The following is a 23,150-nucleotide window of genomic DNA, read 5'->3' on the forward strand; positions in this document are numbered from 1 at the left end:
AAGCACGTGCGAGTCTAACAAATACAAGAGATTGGAGAATGTGTCGGTTGCACATAAAATACATAGGCCTATTGTACATGCTGCCAAAAACACAAAAATGCAGAAAAGGCCTCAAAATATTGGTTTACACATAAAAGCCAATAATGCAAAACAAAGTAACAAGAGTGGAACTGGCATAAGTGTAGAATTCTGTGATAAGGGCCGATCCAGACTGATAGGGATGCAACGTCCCAGCAGACAGGCGGAGATACTCGATTAAAAAAAGCAACCTCCCCAGTACACGAGAAACAAAACTCATTTCGTCTGAGTGCAACTGCAACACAACAGTGATGCTCCAAACCACTACACCACAGACGCCAGATATCAATTCAACTTGTATTTATTTATTTTTAAATCAGAGCACGCATAAGTGCAGTAATTAAGGTGATGTGTGGGTGACGGGCTCTCCGACTTCAATGTCCATCTCCGCAGGAAAAAAAAAAGCAAGTGGGCGAAGAGCTTTAAAAAACGCTCCAAACAATCATAGTTCAAGATAATTCCATTAGGGGTTTTGAACCATGGCCATCTGTACCGAAGCCCAGCATGATACTGGCTGTGCCGCGTGCTACCAGCTAGCCCAGAATCCAGTGTATGAACGACTACCTCATCCCCAGTAGCAATGCTACTAAAAAAAACAACAACAAAAAAACCTCAACCACAACAGAAATCTACGGTAACTTAGAAAAAGAACGCAAGTGTTTTTTACGCCCACATTGACACAATTAGGTCAATTAGGAGGTAGGCTTCAACTCTGCCTGTCAGGGCCAATTCGGACTAAAAAGAGGGATACAACAACGTCCCGGCAGAAAGACTGAGATACATGAACTCAATACAAATTCTCCCCACACTGGAATTGAATTTTGGTCTTCTATGTGTGACAGTGGAGCGCCTAACCGCAAGCCGCAAGACCACAGATGCCGGTTACAGTACCGTAGTTAGGTGCTTTGGGGGGGGGGGGGGGGGGGGAGGAGCAAAACTACGAAATAATACAGGGGGAATAGAAAAAGTAGGAAACATCAGGGTTTAAAAAAAAAGTTTTAGTAACATTAGAAAGCACTTGCAACACAGAGATACATGTAGTATCTAGATATGAGTGCCAAAGATTAGAGGTTTTCCTTGAGTGGGACTTATACTGTCCCCGGGTTTTATGCAACAACAAAAAAATAATAAAAATAAAGAATGTTCAAGGAAAAATAATCAGAAATTATGCAAAAAATGATAAAATTTTGCTAAGTTATGCGGGGTACATAAAACCCCGGGGACAGCTTACTTTATGTGCCCCAAGACAAGGAGAAGAGATTAAGGGAGATAGATGTTTGATAAAAAGGAATCATGAGCAAAGTAGGTTACACCAGAGTCCGCCAACCACCCACCTGTCACTGCATGTACTACATTGTTTCAGTCACCAGTGGCGCCCTTCAACCAACCGTAGGCAAAGGCATTGCTATCCGAACAGCATCCACGTCGCTAAGAACGTGTGATCAGTTTGTTAAGGCCTAACTGTACTATTTCAAGGCCTCATGGTCACAATTTTAGGGCATTTGATTTAAGAGGCAGACTGCTTTGATTCTGCCTTTCAGGGCAAACCTGAGCTTTCCACACCTATCAAAGGAAAGGTAGGACTGAATTTATTAATAAGGATAAGGCTAGATCGACAATATTACATTCTTGAACGTAATTACAGTCAAACCTCTTTGTACGCCCCCCCCCTCCCATCATACCGCAAAGTTTTGCCAATGAATGAAAAGGAGCACCAATATAAATAGTATTTGAGCCTTCAACAAACCGCCATCCACCAGTTGTCTGGGTTGTACGGTCCTTACTTAATTTATTATGTACCGGTAAATTTGCCTTGCCAACTGACCACCAGGGTACACAATGCGCATAACACTTGATAATCTTTCATTTTCTCCAACGAGAAAGACATAGTATAGAGATAGCGAAAGAGAAGACTCTTGGCTCTGAATACATCATGTGCATGTAGGCCCTATGTGTGTATCACCAACAAAAAGACACTTTCCAAACACAGATTGGACAGCAGAATCATGTTCCTTGGTGTTGGGCAGTGGGGACTAGAAAAACAAGAGAACCCCGTTGAACCACCAGTCTCGCTGTTCCGCCAACTTCATGTTCGTCACAAGGGTTGTAGTAAGTGAGGTTTGACTGTATGGTTAACAATATCTCTACCAACACAATTTAGATCATTGAGAAGTTGGGATGCTTTGACCCTGCCTATCAGAGCCAACGCAAATTGAGAGAGACACAAATGTCCCATCACTCAAAAGGAGATACATACATTTATACAAACTTGATTTTAAAAAACCTCTCCATTTGGGAATTGATCGAATGTCTTCTGCATTCCATGAAGCCTTGTGTAATAGCTACACCATAGACGCCCATAGGTCATATAAAAACATGACGGAAGGATTTTTTTCATCAGATCATTTTTTCCCCCAAATTTTTAAAAGAGAATTTCAAAACTAAAATCTAGCAGTAGCAGTATGATATCCCCCCAAGCTAATGAGAGCTGCCTCAAGTTTCAATGGATATAACACATCTATCAAAGATGGCAAACAATGACTTGTAACATTTTTAAAAATAGGTTAGAGAAAATATGAGGGAAAAAATGGCCAATACTGGCAGACAGACCCATATAGTTTTAGCTATTGCACGTAAAATGAGCACTGACAGACGGTGATGAAAAAGAATCAAATGAGACTTATGCAAAGTAATAATATTTATTAATATCACAGTCTTATATTAATCATATAAAAATAGCGCAACAGCATAAAATTGAAGGCCTACTTTGTAATTTGTTGGGTGATCCCAGACACTCTGTCTCACACACACACACACACACACACACACACACACACACACACACACACACACACACAAACACACACACACACACACACAACTCACACATGCGCGCATGCACACAAGCACGCACACATACACTGAGTCACACTTTGTGTCATGTATTGATGCATTGATACAAAGACAAAATAAACATATTACAATCTTATTTTCTAAATGAGAACTACACCACTAAGTGATAGTAGTAGTAGAGTAATATATACAACCAAACCTTTTTCAATGGCCACCTGTATTATAACATTATAAGACAATCACCTGAACAAATGCCACTTCCCATTTCCTCTTGCATTTTTAATTTTCATTCACTTTTTTGCTCGAAAATGGGTGGCCATCTTAGACAAAGTCTATTGCATTTCATATGAAAGAAAAACACTCAATGACAGATGTGCAGACAAACACACCAGATACTTCTTATCAGTACAACTGGAGGATAAAAGAGGATACAATTTTATGCAAAGCAGCACACACGTATGAAAAGAGATTCAAAGAGATCGATGAAGATGGAGTGTGTGCGATTGACAGTAAATGCTTGAAGTTGAAGGCTAGATACGGGACAAAAGAACTAAGGGTGGAGAAAGAACAATGTGGAGCGATAACATCAAAGCATAAACTGGCCTTAGTATGACAGAGCGTATGACGGAAGATATAACTTGTTCACTTTCGTCTGTCTGCGTTTAAAGATTCTAGCCCATTTCTTTAAATTTATCTGTGACTGCGAAACTTTGCATGACACTTCTGCAGGCCAGCAACCAAACAAAAAAATCTTTAATAAGCCTAGTTCCATTTTTTTTTAAGTTTCACTATTTGGGCCCAATATAAAAAACCACTCGTTGGGTGCATGCACAGGGTCACTTAAATAAATCATTTACAGTGACAGTAACTTAGCCTACAAATTGCTCATTTTGAGACAGCGACACCACCCTGCCCCCTCATTTCAGTGTCAGCGTGTAGATTACTTCCTACGGCTGTCCAGACTTATCCACGAGAGTCTCGAAAAGTGTTCACCCATGTGTTGGACCATGTTTCTTAGAATTTAGAATCAAAGGTGTATATATCTTAATTAAAATGTAGTGTTGATGAAAATATGGTAACCTTTTAGTTTCAGGTGTAAGCTGTAAAAAATCCCCTATTACTTTTTCGCTCGCTTTAGGCAAACATCAAAGAAATTTATGTATTGGAACCTTAGTTTGCAGTGACATTTATGAATGAGTTTTTAGATTCTGTTGGTCATTCAACTTTTAGACTTGCATGCAAAGACCTGGGAAGATTGAACAGAGTGATTTGCTTTTTATCTTGATTTAAATGCGATCAGACGAAAGTGAACAAGCTATAGTGACCGTTAGCAATGGCAGGCCATTGCACATCTACCTCTGAGCTAGAGATGACACCTCCAGGTATCCATTAAATGTCACCAACCAGGGTTGAGTGCAAAACAGCATCCATTTCAAGTAGTAACATTGCAAGAGGCTCTACTCCACAAAATAAGCTTCCCCATACGAAGAATAAAAGAACTCAAATATTTTGCACACCATGGCTATTCTAATCACAGATGACAATGTGTGTTTGATGCTATAACTTGAGTCTGAGTGCTGCCCCAAAAAATGATATGGTTATGAGCTAGAAATAGAGCACTAAAAACTTCTGAACAGGGCAAGGTTCTATATTTGTGTAGTCTACATTAGCAATCATTTATGAAATATAAAATCTTTGCTTTTCTAATATTTTGTACCGTATAGTTGAATTTCAGTTTGCTGATGATCAACATGAATGCTACACCAGAAAGCAAATTGAAAAAAAATGTAATACCAAATTTTTTAAAAAGAGAAGTAGTGTAGGGCCAATATTTTAGCCTTTCACGTCTCCAAAACTTGACTAGTTTTGGGGGCGACTTTCTGGCCAATTGGTTGTGCACGGGTAGCAGTTTTTCCCCGTGCACTGATGAGTACAAACAAGATCGACTGGAGACTAAAAACTCAACGTGAGAAGAGAGAGCGTCAGTCCTAACCGTAACGGAGACAACACACAGCAGTCGCCGGGCGCCCGGGGATCCACGAGATCTACGCCGTTGGAAGTGAAAGGTAACATAAGATTTTCTTGGTAGACACAGGGGCAGAAATTTCCGTTTTTCCTGCTAGTAGACAAGACAGACAACATAAAATAATGTCAGAACCCCTAGCTGCAGCCAACGGCACGCGCATTAGGACTTGGGGTAAAAGAACTTTCACAATTCACTTGGGAACCAATCACATTTATTCCCACGAGTTTGTCTTGGCTGAGGTAACCAGACCTATCTTAGGCGCAGATTTCTTTACCAAACACAACTTAGTGATAGATCTAAGACAAAAACAATTGTTATCATTGGACAAAGCTTCGATCAAGCTTAAAGACAGTCGCCAGATCCTCACAGTGGGCGGTTTGTCCTGGTCGCCGCACAACGAATACTCAAATATCATCGCGAAAGAATTCCCAGAAATACTAATCCCGCAATTCACTTCTCATATCAACAAGCATGGTATTGAACATCATATCGTCACGCAAGGTCCACCCACTAGCGCACGGGCAAGACGTTTAGACACCCAGAAATTAGAGGCGGCAAAAGAAGAGTTTTTCAAGATGAAGAAGATGGGGGTCATTCAAAGGTTCAAGTCGCCATGGGCGTCACCGCTACACATGGTTCCCAAAACAGATGGATCGTGGAGACCATGTGGGGATTACAGGCAACTGAATGGTCAAACACTTGATGACAGGTACCCCCTACCCCACATACAGGATTTCAACATCAAACTCTCAGGGTGCACATTTTTCTCCAAAGTAGATTTGGTCAGAGGTTACCACCAAATTCAGATGTCAGAATCCTTCATCCCCAAAACAGCAATTATCACACCTTTTGGCTTGTGGGAGTTTACCAGAATGCCGTTTGGTTTGAAGAATGCAGCCCAATCATTCCAACGTCTAATGGACGGTGTGCTGAGAGATATACCCTTCACGTTCGTTTATCTGGATGACATTATAGTGGCAAGTCATTCTGAAAAGGAGCATAAAGAACACCTCAGGGTATTGTTTCAAATCCTGAAAGACAATGGGCTAGAGATCAACAAAGCTAAATGTATTTTTGGAGTACCGACGCTGGATTTCCTGGGACATTGCATCACCACGAAAGGTATTTTTCCCATACCAGACCGCATCAACACACTCCGCAACTGTGAGCCACCAAAAGATCGTACAAGTCTACAACGTTTCTTAGGCATGATCAACTATTATCACAGATTCCTGCCCAACATCGCCTCACATTTGGCTCCATTACATGCCCAAGCAAGTGGTAAAGGACAAAAGATTGAATGGGATGACAGCTGTCAAGCAGCTTTTGACAAAGCGAAGGCAACCTTAGCCACGGCAACCCTCCTTCATCACCCTCGACCTGACGCTCCAACCAATGTCACAGTAGACGTCTCTGACAAAGCTATAGGCGCACAGTTAGAACAACGACATGGTTGCACTTGGGTACCCATAGCGTTTTTCTCTCGGAAACTCTCAGATGCTGAACAGAAATATAGTGCTTTTGACAGGGAGTTACTGGCTGCATACAGCGCTATCAAACACTTCAAATACTTTTTGGAAGGAAGAGCTTTCAAATTGTTCACTGATCATAAGCCACTCACAACAGCATTTCAATCCCAGGCAGACCGATCCCCACGTCAAACTCGTCACATGTCATATATAGCCGAGTTTACCTCGGATATACAACACATCAAGGGTAAATTTAATGTGGTGGCAGACGCTCTATCCAGGATTTGCAGCACACAGGCCGTTCCAGATGGTTTCCCCTTAGGAACCCCTAGCCAGCTGGCTAAAGCTCAGAGTGATTCGGGAGAAATGGACACCTATCTCTCCAAAGACACCGGTCTGGAGTTTCGATATGTGGAGTCTGATGGTGCGAGAGTACTTTGTGATGTTTCAACAGGAACAGCGAGGCCGGTCATACCTTCATCGTGGACAAGAAAAGTGTTCGATCACGTTCATAGTGTGTGTCATTCTGGGGTTAAGCCAACACAGAGAGCCATTACTGAACGTTTTGTGTGGTTCGATATGAAGCGACAGATACGACAGTGGTGTAAAGAATGTCATCCGTGCCAATCTTCGAAGATTCATCACCACACTCGAGCGCCCTTGGTAAATAGAGCACCCCCTACCTCGAGGTTCAAAAGTTTGCATATTGATCTAGTCGGGCCGCTTCCAAACTGTCATGGTATGTCCTACCTTCTTACAGTAGTAGACCGTTTCACTAAGTGGCCGGATGCGATACCCTTACCAGACACCCAAGCCTCAACGTGTGCATCCGCACTTTTACATCATTGGATATCAAAGTTCGGAGTCCCAGAAGAAATAACATCTGATAGAGGGCCACAATTCACTTCAACCTTATGGTCAGAGTTCAACAAGCTCTTAGGAGTTGAACATCATCATACCACAGCATACCACCCACAAGCAAATGGCATGGTTGAAAGGTTTCATCGCCAGCTCAAGGCATCTTTGAAGTCTCGGGTCACTGGATCTAATTGGTTCAACGAGTTACCAGTCATATTGCTAGGGATAAGGTCCTCGTGGAAGATAGATCCAGGTTGTTCACCAGCAGAGTTGGTGTATGGGACCACACTCAGACTACCAGGCAAATTTTTCCAACCACGGAATGCCCAGACAATAGAACCCGATTCCATTTTTCTTCAGCAATTACAAAAGACAATGCGCAGTATGGAACCAACAGTTTCCAACTACCACGGGAGTCATACGTCCCATGTACCTAGCAATCTTGCTGCAACGGGATATGTTTATGTTCGCCACGACGCGCAGAGAAAACCACTTCAGAGACCGTATGATGGTCCATTCAAGATCTTGAATACCCATGACAAATATTTCACTTTGGATTTGAAAGGACGCAAAGAAAAAGTATCAGTTGATCGTTTAAAGCCAGGATACATTTCAAATGCCAACACTCAACTTGGAAAAGTTTTTGAACACCCTAACGCATCCACCCACCAGTCCATACGGACAGGACGTACAGTCCGGCCACCAGAGAGGTTGGACCTGTAGGGATAAACAATTATTTCGTGCATAGTGCATCGTACTATCCGCACTGTGCACAGCACTGGGAGGGGGGGTAATGTAAGGCCAATATTTTAGCCTTTCACGTCTCCAAAACTTGACTAGTTTTGGGGGGCGACTTTCTGGCCAATTGGTTGTGCACGGGTAGCAGTTTTTCCCCGTGCACTGATGAGTACAAACAAGATCGACTGGAGACTAAAAACTCAACGTGAGAAGAGAGAGCGTCAGTCCTAACCGTAACGGAGACAACACACAGCAGTCGCCGGGCGCCCGGGGATCCACGAGATCTACGCCGTTGGAAGTGAAAGGTAACATAAGATAAATACTACAGTAGAAAACCATACTTGAGTGTCCACTCACTATCAGTCCTTGCACAGGTGGGAGTTTTGTTGTATGCAGAAACAGTCATTAATGACAATGGCTTTAGTGTTAGTCTACTGTATTACCTGTATTACCTGTCCTGGGCAACAACGTCATTGCACATCGGACAGGTCCTTAAATGCTCAGTTCCCCCCAGCACCAAAGCCCGCAAGGTATCCATACTGATTATTCCGTTAGTTTACTAGTAGCGTTGAAAACAATTTTAATCACTGTCTTCTGTCTTCAGCAGTTCCTCCTCATTGCTGGGGAGTTGGAGCATCTGGGGCTGTGCTGTGGTCAGGTCAATGACCTCACAGTAGTGGAGAGTGGGCAGACTGTAAGAATGCTCCCGTGTCTCAGTTCTCTATCTAAATAAGGGCAGTATGGTATGCTGGACTGGTAGGAGGAGTCCTTGATTTGATACATGTGGGTTTTCGAGTCATTCTTCGAGTGACCTGGGAGGTTTGGCCCTTCCTGCCAAGGGTGACTTCAAGTACAAATTTCTTTGGTTATGTTTCCTTTTCCAAACTTTAACCAATTTCCTCTTGAAGGTAATTTTTCCCTTTGCTACATCCAGCAACCTGCTTCACTGTCTCTACACAAGTAACGCACGTGGTCACTGGGTGTCACTGACATTAATGTAACTTGGAAAACACAGTTCTGTGACTTGGAAAACACAGTTCTCTACAACATTTTTAGAAACAACCCACAACATGCAAGAACTATCTTGTCTTTTTTCGTTTGGAGCTGCGATGACTATTCCTCCCCTGAACCTTTCTTCCCATTTTCTCAATGACGTCACTTGCCAGTGGGCGGGTCAAGTCCACTGTACCAGAATCCCAAGGAAAAACTCCAGCTTTACAGAAGGCTGCCTTTAAATTCTTCACTGTTACAGATCCTAACATTGCATTGAACACTAGGGCAGGAAAATCCTTGGTCAGAACTTTTTTGTGTTCCTCGAGGTGCACAGAACAGGCATCACTAAAGCCTTTGGCAAACTGCTCAAAACAGCCAAAATCAAGAGAGGAAGGGGCTGCTGGTGAAACTTGGTTGAGTGGCAGTCTGAACACAACTGTCCCTTGGGAACTCGCCCACTCTAGAATCGACGTGGACAACAAATCACAGGAGTCAGCGTACAACAAAATGACCTGCTCCCCTGTCCGTCGCACTATTTGGGGCAGGAAATGATCTTGCAAAAATTCTTTCAATAAAGAAGGAGTGAGACGCCCGCCATCCGACTGCTTGAAAGACGCTCCCTCCATGCACATTCCAGGCAAATGCGAGTTCTTTCTTGATTTACGGAAGATGAGGAAAGGGGGCAAGCTGTAGCCAAGGGCATTCCCACAAAGCAGAACGGAGCACATAATCTCTTTATGATCTACACTCACATTAGAACACATTTTAGCCCGTGGGTGTGGTTCACCTGCACATAGCAGAACCTCCTCTAGCTTGTATAGGAACTGCGGTTTACTGAGTGTACGGTATCTGTCCAGAACAGACTTAAGTCCTGTACGATACTCATACATAGTCCGAGGCCTACGAAACACACAGGTCTCTACTGTTGCTTTTTCACTGCTCCCAGTTGACTTTTTGAGCGTGGGCCACCGCTGGAGGAAGGCTTTGTACCAGCTACGACTGATGACCCTGTCACTGGCAACCGTTCCAATCGAGTGCGCAAGCTTGGTGGCTAGGGCCAGGATGTCAGCTTGGCTCAAGGCCTGGCCAATCATCTCCATATGTTTCATGTGCTCCACCATCTGTCGTTCTGTGTCTTCATCTAAGATTTTGGTCTTTAGAGCATTGGGCCTTCCACCTAGTCCGAAAGGGCTCCGGTCATTGATCCGATCGTATAGTGTTGATTTTGGGATTCCACACATGCGGGCCACTGTGTACACAGACAGACCCTTTTTCTTGATGGCATCATAGGCTCTCTGGAGGTCCTCGGGTGAGTATCGCCCATAGTGCTTGGTGGAAAACTTCCGCTTCTGAGGACAAACATTATATCACATTATTTCTCTTCAAGAGTGGCATTAGCAGTCATGACTGTCAGGAAGTTTACAGTAGAAGTTGCCTATGACTAAAACATACCAAATGTGAACAAGTACATCAATAGTCCTTCCTAGGAAAAAAAATGAATGAAAACAAATGAAATGTGATGTCCTACTTTTGACATTAGAGGAGTGATGTCCATAACCATTCTGTAAACAATATAAAGTGGAACTGGCATTTCAAGATAGACTAGTTTGACAATAATCCCATCCAGGGTTAAAAAACTACAAGCACTCAAGACTTGTGTCATAATTGAAGAATTGAAGACTAGCAAACACCTCTTATGATATATCATATGCAGGCTGAAAGCCCATAGACGCTGTAAGATCATTTAAAAGGATGAACCTCTGTAAATAATGTCCATCTCTGGTAGGACTGAGTCAAATGTGTCGAGAGCCTTGAAAACTACCTAAACAATCCAGATTAAAGCATGTCACATTGGAGATTCAAACCAGGATTATCCCCAGTGGCAACGGTTGTCCTGCATGACATTGACTGAGCCACATACTTCCGATATCACTTTGATGAAAGTACACTAAACAATAAAAACGAAAGAAGCCAACAAGTCTGCACATTCTTCATGATAGCTTTGAAGTGAAATATTGTATTGTGTAATCAGACTAAAGACGCTGAAATCAAGATTTCTGAGTCATACTTTAAATGTTTAATAACGATATACCAGAAAAACAATCTAAATATGGGCTCTAAAAATGAACTTGAAGAAGCAGTTCTCAGCCTCACTCACAGCAATCTGAAACTTCTTTTGATCGCAGCTCAGGAAATCTCAGCAGGTTAAATCGGTACAGGTCAGAGCCCAGTGCAGTGGTCACACAAGAAAATTGTGTTAGCAGTAAGGGACTTGAAAACAGAACAGTACTTGAGATGCACCCAGTGGGGACATTTACTACATTGACCCCAGTGGATGGGGGTGGATGACACTTCCCCTGAGGTGAAATCAGGCTCCAGTTTCCCACACACACAACACACTTCCTCTGCCTCTGAGACAGAGCGGAAACACACAGCACTCGGCAGTTGGACTCCTCCATGACGTGAGGACTTTCCTCCTTCTGTCTGGAGCAGTCGCCTTCGTTTCTTTCTCCCACTGTCCACTTCACGAGACACATTAGTACCGGTACTTGGACAAGAACGTTTCTTGTCAAACATTGACTGAAATGTGTACGGCAGTAAATGTTCTTTCGTCAATTTCGATGTATCAAATGGATAAATCCCAGCCTTTTCAAAGTAAGCTCTTATTGACTTGGCAGAGATTTTCTTGTCCATAGTGGCCTGAACCAGTCTAACTAAGAGATTGCTATCACAGTGCTCATTCCCACATTCAGCATATAATTCTCTGAACACTCGTGAAAAGTTGGACACACAGCCAAAGTCTAATGGTTGACTAGAAAAGGAGCGGTGAGGAGGGTCAGGGTTCAGGATAACTTTTCTCTCTCTTGCAAAAGTGGTCAGTTCTTTATCAATCTCTTTATTCTGGTGGTCATACAGCAGCAGTGCCTGGTCACCCATTCCAATACAAAGGTGTTCGAAGAAGTGGCTTTCAATAAATCTCTTCAGTATCTGCGAATCAGCTAAACCTGTGGCAGACACACAATGGGACACCCCTCCATTAGGGCAGAGTTTGGCACTCGGGTCTCTGAGAACAAAAAACAAAGGCAGAATGTGGCCTGCGGCACTGGCACAGATCAGAACACTGGCTAAAACCAGGTCACCAGGAGACAGTTGGGATCGCCGTTTAACCATCGGTGGGGCATGGTTTAACTTTTTCTCTTCACAAAAAACAATTTCATCGAGGCTGAAGATCAAATGCGGCTTCTTGTGTAATGTGTGGTCAGTACTGTGCAGAAGAGACTTTAGTTTGTCATAGTAAGCAGTCACATTCTGCAGCCTGCTACATTGCCCCTCTTTGCCAGTGGTTATCGATCCAGACCCGTCTTTGGCAAGCAGGGTCCCTTCTCCAGATAGGAGGCCAGGCCACCGTTGCTCAAAGCTGATCAGCCAGCCTCTTGTCAGAGTTCGGTTTTTTGACAACGTTCCCCCTACTTGTGCCAGCATGGACGCCAGAGAGAGAACTTCGCTTTTCGTTACATGATGACCAGAAGTCTGGAGTAGGCGAACATGTTCCACCATTTGGCACTCTGTCTCTGGGTCAAGAATCTTGGTTTTGTTTGCATTAGGTTTTCCCCCCAAGTTGAAGACGTTCCTGTTATTGACCCTGTCGTGGAGAGTGGACTTCGGGATGCCGTACACCTTGGCAGCCATATGGATGGAGAGTCCGTCGCTAACAATGGCTGACCATGCAGCAGCCAGGGCATCAGGACTGTACTGGCCGTACTTCTTTGCCTGCAACACATCGGGACACGAGATGAAGGGTTGCAAATAGTCGCACTATTATTCTGAGTGACTCTGAGTGTCCCCCTCATCCACAAAACCCCTTTGCGTGTCTCCTTAGACAAAATCAAATATCTTCTGTCAAATAGACATATCCATTTCTTGTTCCTCCCCTGTTCCTGCCCCCTCAGAATTCTCTTTCTTTCTTTTCATCCTTCTTCCTCTTAACTGGCTTGAACTAAGTTGTAACCGCATTGCTCATCCTGAACTCACTCAACCTAAATTTGTGCAATCACAAGAAAATTCATGAATGACTTTCTATAAAAATAAAGCAAGCTGAAATTACTGTGAAAAAAAAGACTATTCATTGACCATCATTTGTCTTGAGAAGAAATGTAAAAGTTGGCTATCAATCTTAAGATATTATGATTATGCCTTCATGGGCAGATGAAAAAAAATGTCTTTGGAACAATAATCAGAAGCATGCATTTCTCAATATTCGAAAAGGATAGCAAAAAGGGTGCAAGTACAAATGAGTTTTCCAACAAAAAACCTTGAACCAATTTGGCTGTCCACCTTTGAAGGTTGCACATGCAAATGGCTTCCTTGTCACAATTGACAATGAGGCACTGGACAGTGTCCAGAAGGTCAAACAAAGTCTAGTCCAAGCAACCACAGCACTATTCATAACTGGGTGCTCACAACCACACTCTAGCAAAAGGAATATGTTACTGCCTCAGAAGGCACACAAGTTCACACACCCACAAACTAACAAACAAACATAATGAAAAGCCAACCATCAACTTGAGCTGTCGCATATTGGGATAATATGTGTCACAATCATCAATCATCATCAATGCCTTTCACCCTTGGCAGGGTATAGGCCACATACAAGCTCCTTCCATTTATCTCTGTCCTGGGCCATCCTTTATAGCTTATTTGTCAGAATCAACCTTATGTAAATTCGTAAAATCTTGGATTGTTTTAGTTAAAGAAAGAGTTTTGTGGCACTTAATTGCAAAACAATTAGTTCAAATGATTTGCTGAAGATTAGAAGTCTTACAAGAGAGTAACAAACACAAAACTTGAAGGAGGGATAAGGACAATAGATTTTTATTATGAAAGAAGGAGCAAACTATGCTAGAGCATCCACCAACCACTCACAAAATCTTGGACAATTAGCTCCAAAGTCAACAAGAATGTGATGTCATGCTTACTACAACCCACAGACCAAGCAACTCCAATCTAACAAATCTGAGTTTTAAAAAAGCCAGTCACAAATAATGTAAAAGCAGTGTTATCTTTGCCCCACAGATGTTCATTAACTAGCTTAATTAAAGTTAATTTGAAAGCTAAAAATTAGCAATGCCAATGAAAATTTAAATTTTCACTTTTACCCCCTTTTTTTTGGTACCTAAGAAAGAATTTTCAATTCTAAGAATTATGCTTCTTGAATTTTGAGAATCGGTTCATAAATTAAAAAGTTATGGGGTTGTAAAGGTCGGCAAAATATGGATGACCCACATATAGGAAAATACTCCTAAAAAGTGGACCACGCAGTAGCAGATTCTGTAAGAAAATCGACGATATCTCGGAAACTAATCGGAGTGTTCCAGAGAAACTTGGCTACCCGATGTGTTTTTGAGTGTAGAAATCATTTCTGCAGTCAGATTTACTACCAATTTCGTAGTTATTTTGTTATAATTAAAATTGTGGTGTACATATTACGATTTTGCGAAAAAGGGGTGTCGGAATGAGTCCATTTTATTTATAGCATCGTATCACAACATGGGATCTTTAAGAATATATGTCAGCAGCGTGACTAAATAATTGCAAAGCTTTTTATGATGACTTTAGACCATGCCAACCATAAAACATAAGTTAATTCAATCTAGCATGCCGTACAATTAAAAATTCTTTTTCCCCGTTGAGACGCGAACACCCCGAGACGATGATAACCTCGCCTCGGAATACCCCCATAGCGATGTTACAGGGGAATAGAGAGAAAAACAACCGGATGCGCGCGCCCGCCATTGCCCTGTTTCAAGTGACCAATGAACGGGCCCGGAATAGTCATGCGGGGATTTGTAGGTCACATACATTTGCAACGAGAGTGAGGGGAAAATGGCCGGTCTCCGTGCGAAGCCGCTTTGGATAGGGGGGTGCATTTATGATCGGGTCTAAACAACTACTTGACACAGAACGTTCAAATTTGAGCACACTATAGAGGATAGATAGATCTATTACCATCTCGGCGTTGAAATTCAAACTCCTTATAGTTTTCGGTGTACACGATACGAAAGTGTTCCCGACACCAAAAGTATAGGTTATTTTATGTGTACGAACTTCAACGTCCACATATCATTAGTTTGCCCTATTTTCTAATTGGTTGCCAAGTTTCATTCGGATTGGTTCGGAAATAGAGCAGACCGAGGTTGAAAAAGTTAGTCACCTACGTTTCGGCCGGGTCCGCAAAATCGCCCGTAAGCGGGGACCAAATTTTCGCCTCGCGGGAAAGCCCGATTGGCATTGCTATAAAAATGAACATCCAGCTGACTCTTCATTCAGTTTTCAAACTAAACATTGCAGTAGGTCTCTTATGATGAAATATTTGGCACACACATCTATGCCTCAACAGATACTTTCTAAATCTAAAGCTATAGCCTCCAAAAATTTTGCAGATTATAAAAGTGATATATATATAATTTTAAAATGTTACTATTTACCTTTGAGCCACTTCTAGGCGGAGAGGAACTTAAAGCTTTCTTTGACTTTGAACATGTCCCACCACTGATGCTGGCCTCATTAACCTCTGCTTCTTCTTCTTCCTCATCTTCTTCTTCTTCGTCATTATCTTCAGTATTTTCATCTTCATCTTCCTCATCATCTTCATTATCGTAATCATCAGGCGTCGCTGTCAGCGTTTCCGAGCTTTGCACCAACTCTTCCCGTCCAATAGCATGGCCAACACTGCTCCCTACAGATGGCTCTGAGCAGCCATTTTCTTTGTATGACTGGAGAGGGAAAAATAAAATAAGCTGATTTCATACTTTTCTCATATTTTAAACAACTGGAGACAAACATACAAAGTCAAATAATGGAAAAACATAAGACGACAAAATATACCTTGATAACTAACATGGCGATGTGAAAAAAAAGCATTCTCTGTCTGCAATCCCACAGCTACAGGACCAAGAAAAAAAAATGGGATGTTACATGAACAGGATCTTAGCCTTATTTAATTCCATTGTACTCGTATTGCCACCAGTGCTTGTATTTCATAGGACAACAGTTTGACGTATTAAAAACAGAAACCTTAGATTATCTTTGCTTTCACCCTTAGACCCACCCATTGGCCAACCAATGCCACTCCTCCCCAGTATGCACTACAGTTTGAGGAACTCTTTTTCTCAGGTGGCCTTACAATCAGGATGACAAACCTCTGGCCTCTGGTTACCAATGAAAGCTTTTGTGTTGGAGTGCCACTGCACTTTCACTGGCACTGGAGAGATTTCATACTCACACCACCCTGACCATCAACACCATTAAGGACTCACGTGGATGTGCAACATCAATGTCTACCGTATACACTATACAGTAGTGTAGGAGTTGTGTAACACCTACCCCCAAATTGCATCCCTACCCACCTTCCTCGCCTGGTGGCACGGCATAAAGGTTAGAGCTAATGGAACCAAACTTGATAGTTTTGTTTCAAATCAGGGCTAAGTGGGCAAGGAATTTCTCTTTCCGTGTCCACGTTAGACAGGTTTCCATTTATAGAGGTAATTATTGAGGAATTTATCAAGGAAGGAGCAGGGAGATTCTTATAACAGGTTTTTTATTTAAATCAGGTTTCCGTTAAGGCAGGTTCGACTGCATTGTCTTTTGCATGCAACTGTGAAGAGAAGCGCCTAACCGACACATCACAGATACCAGTGAGCCTTATTTCAGAGCCTAGAGAGAGCCTATGTTCTGAAATTGACAGTCCAACCTGCTCTAACGGCCTCCAATATAAGACAGAGGTACAAATGATCACTTCCCTGTGTAAGACTGGCACCTGTCTAATATGGCCAATTTACCTCAACAATGGGTGGCCATCTTTGACAGACTCAATTGTAAGAGAACCCAAAGTGAGATCAGAAATGATTAGAGGTGTACATTTACAAGATGGAAGTGGTTACTCTCACCCCTGAATAACCTATGTCTCCCTATTCTCACCCCTGAATAACCTATGTCTCACTATTCTCACCCCCTCGATTTACCGGAAATGACCCTAGGGCTGAGATTACCGGGGCTGATGCTCCACAAGATCGTGTTCGTGTCCGAATAGTCACAGTACAGTCAGGGCTGTCAGTGTCAGTTTGGAGTTAAATCCCAGAAATTTGGCTCTTTTGGATTGCGCCTGGCCCGGAAAATTTCATTTGGCTTTTTGGCTCCAAACTTTGAATTTTAAAGAAGAAGGGGAAAGAAGAAGCAAGGAAAAAAGAAAAAGGAAAAATAAAAGAAAAACAAATGAAAGTGAAGAAAAGAGCTTGGGTTGTTAAATTATTCAACTAGATCTAGCTAACACGATTTATCGTCCTCGCCCACTTGGTCTGAATAAATTTACAACCCTTCTACCATTGTGCAAGAGCATTTGTCTTGTGCTCGTGTCTCGTTACGTTCATACACGCTCTCTGTTCCTTGAACCACAATTCATTGTGTGCAAGCAGAGAGGCCTAAATGTGTAAACAACGAAAGGTCTGCCGGCCGGACCAACATCCCGCGCAGTAGCGCGGGTAGTGAGACATATTTTTTACAAGAGAGGTGAAAAATGTTTTTACATTATTCTGCATCGTAATTTTCCATATATATCCTATATCCCGACTTTAGTTCTGTAAGAGCGCTCCTTCATCTCATGGGATGGAACGCTTGAAGCAGAACGAACTATTACATTAAAAAAATATAGATCCACATCACTGCCAATGTCCGGGGGGGGGGGGGGGGGGGGGGGGGGGGGTGAGAACAACGGGTCATGAGAATATAGATGGCCTCACAAGATAGTTCACCCTCTTAAAAGAAATGTACACTTATAAATGTTGTTACCACCAGCATTGCTGGCAATATCTTTTCAAACAAACTTTACTCTACTCTTCAGGCAGAAGATGTGTCATTACCATTACCAAAATAAGAGTAGTATCAAATGCGCATAAATGCAGTTGTCGCAAATAGCATTTTTGAGGACAATAATATTACTTAAAGTATCTCAAACAGAGGAGTGAATGAAACATCCTGTAAAGTAGTCTTTAACTTGATTTGAGACAACAAGTATTTTTTAAATTGGCATGGCTTGGAGGAAACAGGTGAATTGATTGCGGGAACTAATTGTTAGAACTTTATTAACCTCACCTTTCCTTTTGTACTGTGTTAGATGTTATAGGGAGGTGCAATTTGCAGTTAAGGGCTAGGAGGGTGGCCTACATTATATCCCCAAGTAACACTTACCACAGTAACAGTCAAGCCAACATCAGAGATCTGGTGACCATCGTCCAGTAACTCTGGCAACAGTTGTCGCATCGGCACTGAGCCTGAGGTGGAAGCAGTTGGGGTCACCGGGTGGTTGTGTGACAGAGACACTTGCTTGATGCACAGGGCACCCAGGTCTCGGTCAGCCACAGCGATCACATGAGCTGGACACTGCAGTTTTGGAGGGGACTGCCGTACAGTACCAGATTTAAAATCAGCCCTCCCAAGCTGCTTACAACCTAGTCTCACACTCCTATTGATGAAACACGAAAATAAAAAAAAGCAATTACGTTATAAATGGCTGAGAAGTGTATTTTGCAGCACCACTTTAAACTTCAAATTTCAACATTAACCATATGGAGCACATAAGGTATTCATAATCAAAGGAAAAAAAACCGCTTCTCATTTGATCCCAAAATTCAAATGCCTAGATACCGTAACACTACTACAGACTAAAGCAGTTTAGTAAAGTTTCAGCGTTTATCTAGGACATGTTCGGTGTGTAACAACAAAGAAAACAAATTGACTCTAGCTTGGAACCAAATTACTTTTTGTAACAAAGTCTACACAGTGTAATGGTACTGCAGTAGGCCTACTCCTCAGCTCAGACTGTACAACTGTACATTACAGTCAGTACAGTCAATGAGTACAGGTACACTGTGGGTCACCAGATCATACAGTAGTCTCCGCCTAAGATCCCACTGCTTACAATACAATAATCTCGGTTCGCTGAAGATTCCGCTGTTTAAAAAAAAAAAGAATTTTAAATATACAAAAGTCACCCTTAAGATCCCGTACTTCAGACCATAATTTACGGAACAAAAACCAGGGGGGCACAGCCGATCAGCCAAAAGCGAAAATTTGCGATCATTGAATGACCCATTGCCTCACAGATCAACCACTCTCATGAATGGGATCACATGTGTGTTGTGTCAGGATAAAATGGTACAATGTTTGCCCAGACAATGTTTTTTCAAATTATATATATATCAATCCTTATTGCCTAAACATCAAATCATTGTGAAATGCAGGGGGTCCTGAAACCCCCCAGATTCTTTTTAGGTCAGGGGGCCATAAACCCCCCATGCTATTAAATTTAGTCAAATATTACTATACTATTTTCAAACATCAATTAGATAGATCTATAACTCAATAACTACTGATTTGCGGCAAAAATGAAGGGTATTTTATATTCATGTTCAGCATGCAAAATACTACTTGAAAAGAAGAATATAAACGTGAACATGAGACGGGTACATGAGTAAAAAAAAAGTTATTTTTTTACTTTCCCTCCCGTCTCACACTTAGCTACCCGTTGACCATTTACAACTAAATATTGATGAGCTGAACACGAAAATCAACTTCATTTCTGTCGCAAATTAATAGTTTTTTAAAGTATTTTTGTCTGTTCTTAATCGGGATAGACGTGCTTTGGACCAATCTGGGGGTTCCAGGGGGGGGGGTGGGGGCCTGCCCCCCTGTGGAAAAAGGATGTCCCCCTGTCCATAATTTGATATTTTACAGAAGTTAGATTTGAAATTTTCTTGAAAATAATTGATTTGCGACAGTTTCAGAGTCTAGTGGCTTAGTGTGATCTGCGGCAAACAGTATACTGCAGTTTGACCCCAGAAGCAGTGCATCTGTGTGCGGGAGTGAAAGTAAAAATTTACCAAAAAAAAAAGATTGTTCATCAAAAAGAAATCCCCACAATCTTCATTTAGGCCTAGATCATGTTTGTCTAGGTCTACCCGACCCTGAGCCAAGGGGGCGCGGAAACTTTCTGAAGCCCAAATCATAAAAGATTTCCCCTACCGGGTCTGTATACTTCGTGACTTTGTAGCTGTAGCAAGGTTCACTTCACCAGTCAAATGACCCAAAAAAAACTAGAGACACAGACACAGCTTTATATATATACACCCCAGACCCTATGTTCCCAGAAGCCCTGAATCTCAAGACAATTGAGAACTGCTCATGGAGTGTTTACAATGAAAGGGAAACAACTGATAATATAATGGACAAGCAACTGTGGTGGATCATAGATTATGTCCCATATCATTACAGTAGCCAACCCGGTAACCGGGTATGGAATGTTGGGTGCAATCTGTCGATTTGCGTGATCCATCGATCGCGCAGCGCATGTGGTTGATTGAGTAAACATGCGACAATCCATTGATTGTTGCGCATTCAGTTGATCAGAAGATCGCGCAGCGCTTTTTGTCGATCCATGAAATATATATATATATATATACTTACTGTGCATTTTGTTGATAAACTATGATGATGAAGTGAAAAAAAAGAAAAGAAAATTGGTTTACTGAGCATGTCAGTCTTTGAGCGTCCTGTTGTTTTGCTTCCAAGAAGAGTTGTGTGTCGAACTTAAAGTGTTGACGGTTGAGTGAGGCAGAAATCGACACGACGTTAAATCGAGCACCTGCACTCAGTATTTGGACGGATTTGATAGGCTGAGTACGTCACGTGGTATTCCAAATACGGTCAAGATTTAATGGCTTGTGATAAATTGTTGTTGATCAACAGAATGCGCAACAATCATGTCAAACTTCTCTTTTGTCAGTTGAACAGACCCTGGGTTTTTAGACAATAACTGGGCTTCTTCCTCCATTATCGCGGTGAACTGCTCCATATTGAATAAGTGTTTGGAGTGATACTCACCGACCTATAACCCTGATTTCAACTTCCATTATTGACGTTATTGCGATGTAGATCTACCCTGACCTCCAGTTACTTCCATTCAGTTTCGGTTTGACTTTGGAGAGTGAAACTAAATCTCTAGATCTAAATTACACTCTGGACGACAACAAAACATAACAAAACACAACAAAACTCAGGGGTAAGATCTATAAAATGTGCAACCAAACGGATCGACAAAAGCGCTGCGCGATCCGCTGATCAACAGAATGCTCAACAATCAATGGATTGTAGGGCGTTTCCTCGATCAACCAAATGCGCTGCGCGATCATTGATCGCGCAAGTCGACAGATCGCGCCCAACAGATACAATCCCATTAGTAGACGATCTAGCCTCCTGGCTAGAATCTAGATAATTCAAGGAACAGTGGGCTTACTTGTACTTAAGTATTTCAGGAAACTTTCCTTCCCCAGCCGCCACTTCTCTGTTGGCTTGCTCCACTGACTTGCTACATGAAAGCACCGATACTGGACCTCTCATTGCAGTTTCGACCGCGTCCTGCAAAGACTGAAAAGAGCTGAAGGTTCTGCACACAGAAAGCTCTTCCATTTTTCTTCTTTCGAATTCGAGACCATCAATTTCACCAATAACGGAATAACGGGAATCATGCATGAATAAAAATCAACTTTTGGAAAGTGAAGGGGCTAGATCTAAGTTGAATAATATAAAAGTCTCACTGACTCCAACATCACTACATTCCTGTTCACTGACATTGATTCCAGCACATCGATCATGCATGTTCTAACTTGGGCTACACTAGATATCTAGCTAGATCTAGCTGCTCTTCGCAGTTCGCAGCACTGCAACTGCAACAATTTCCTGCAGCAAAAGACTGTAGTACTGTAGCCTACTGTAAGCTATCTCAGGACAAAAATCTGGCCGCAGATATCCCAGATTTTCAAGCCATTAAAGACTAAGCTTAATCATTGAGCCCAAACCACAGAATTCTACACTTTTAAAATTCTAATTAATTCTTAGTGATAGATTTAACCTACTACGCAGACAGTGGATATTAGCAATTGCGATTTTCTCGTCTATTAGGGGGGTACTCAAAACCCTAGATTCAATATTTGCTTTATTCACCTGTTCTTTCCCTGTCACCCGTCTGTTTATGTGTTTTTTTTACTCTTTTGTCAAAGTTAGCCCTAGGCCTATTATCATCATCGAGAGAACTTTTGTACTTTTGCAGTATATAATATGTCAATAATATGCTGCAGAAACCAACTAAAATAAAGCCTTAGATCCTGTAGTAGGCCCACAGGATGCCTGATAAATTTAATGCAAACAGTAGCCTATTCATCTGTGATAGGCCTTGGCTAACATTGCATTGCGTGATATGAGTGCAATCAGCTGCAATAATCAATGCTACCGATTACAGAATCGAAATGTGAATACTGAAAGCAAAGGTAGTTCATAATGAGTAGATGTGTGAGTCCACTGGTATACTCGAGTATTTAACCTCTAAGAGTATTTATTCGAATAATTCTAATACTCGAGCCCAAAACAACCAACTACTCGATTAATTATGCGAATACTAGCTTTTTTTTCCAAACATGGGGAGCATTAAAAAGAAACAAAGAATCTGCAATTTCCATAATTTTTTTGTTTGCTGCAGCATTGTTTTTTATGGGTTTTTTTAATCCGTTATACGCACTATTCAGATGATCTCAGGGACTTGAAATTGAACATTTGTATTGTCTTTACCGTTCCTAAACATGCCTCCTGATTTCAGCATGACTTGCCGAATGGTGTCTGAGCGTCTACCCAAATTTTTTAAAATCGATTTTTAAAACTTGGTTTAGTGGTGTCTGACTGTTGCTTTTGGAGATGTATTTTCCAAATGATTGTCTTTTGCTCTCCCTGAGGCATCTGTGATCTGTGATTAGGCGCGTTGCTATTGCACAAGGGGAGACCCGAGTTCAATTCCCCAGAGGAGAAAACTTTTATCAAGTGCCTTAGTCTTTCTGCTATGTTGTATCTCTCAGCCCAGCTTGGCCCTGACAGGCGGGGGCCGAAGCCTGCCCTCTAAATTATCTCAATAAATTCAGTGAGGGACATAAAACTGTCACATTTGTCTCCATCTTTTTGTTTTCTGCCTATTCCTCTGTCCCTGTCTGTCTGTCTGTCTGTCTGTCTGTCTGTCTGTCTGTCTGTCTGTCTGTCTG

General features: G+C 42.0%; 1 protein-coding gene across 2 annotated transcripts; it reads right to left on the reverse strand.

Annotated features, from left to right (window-relative positions):
* Nucleotides 1-2,761: 2,761 nt before the first annotated feature.
* Nucleotides 2,762-21,880, reverse strand: LOC101860769. 2 transcript variants are annotated; one of them, XR_004859091.1, is made up of 5 exons: nucleotides 21,362-21,880; nucleotides 18,259-18,532; nucleotides 15,501-15,788; nucleotides 11,174-12,786; nucleotides 10,276-10,364 (listed from the first exon to the last, which is right to left on the reverse strand). XR_004859091.1 is itself a non-coding variant. In XM_005107695.3 (4 exons), exons 1-4 carry the CDS (start codon nucleotides 21,595-21,597, stop codon nucleotides 9,102-9,104), a joined length of 2,061 nt encoding a protein of 686 aa, XP_005107752.1. In that variant the 5' UTR covers nucleotides 21,598-21,869; the 3' UTR covers nucleotides 2,762-9,101. The 2 variants fall into 2 exon arrangements, 1 of the variants encoding a protein (XP_005107752.1); XM_005107695.3 differs by lacking the exon at nucleotides 11,174-12,786 and having other exon boundaries at nucleotides 2,762-10,364; nucleotides 21,362-21,869.
* Between the last annotated feature and the right edge of the window lie 1,270 nt (nucleotides 21,881-23,150).

Source organism: Aplysia californica, unplaced genomic scaffold (genome assembly GCF_000002075.1).
Source record: "Aplysia californica isolate F4 #8 unplaced genomic scaffold, AplCal3.0 scaffold00623, whole genome shotgun sequence".
Classification (NCBI taxonomy): Eukaryota; Metazoa; Mollusca; class Gastropoda; order Aplysiida; family Aplysiidae; genus Aplysia; species Aplysia californica.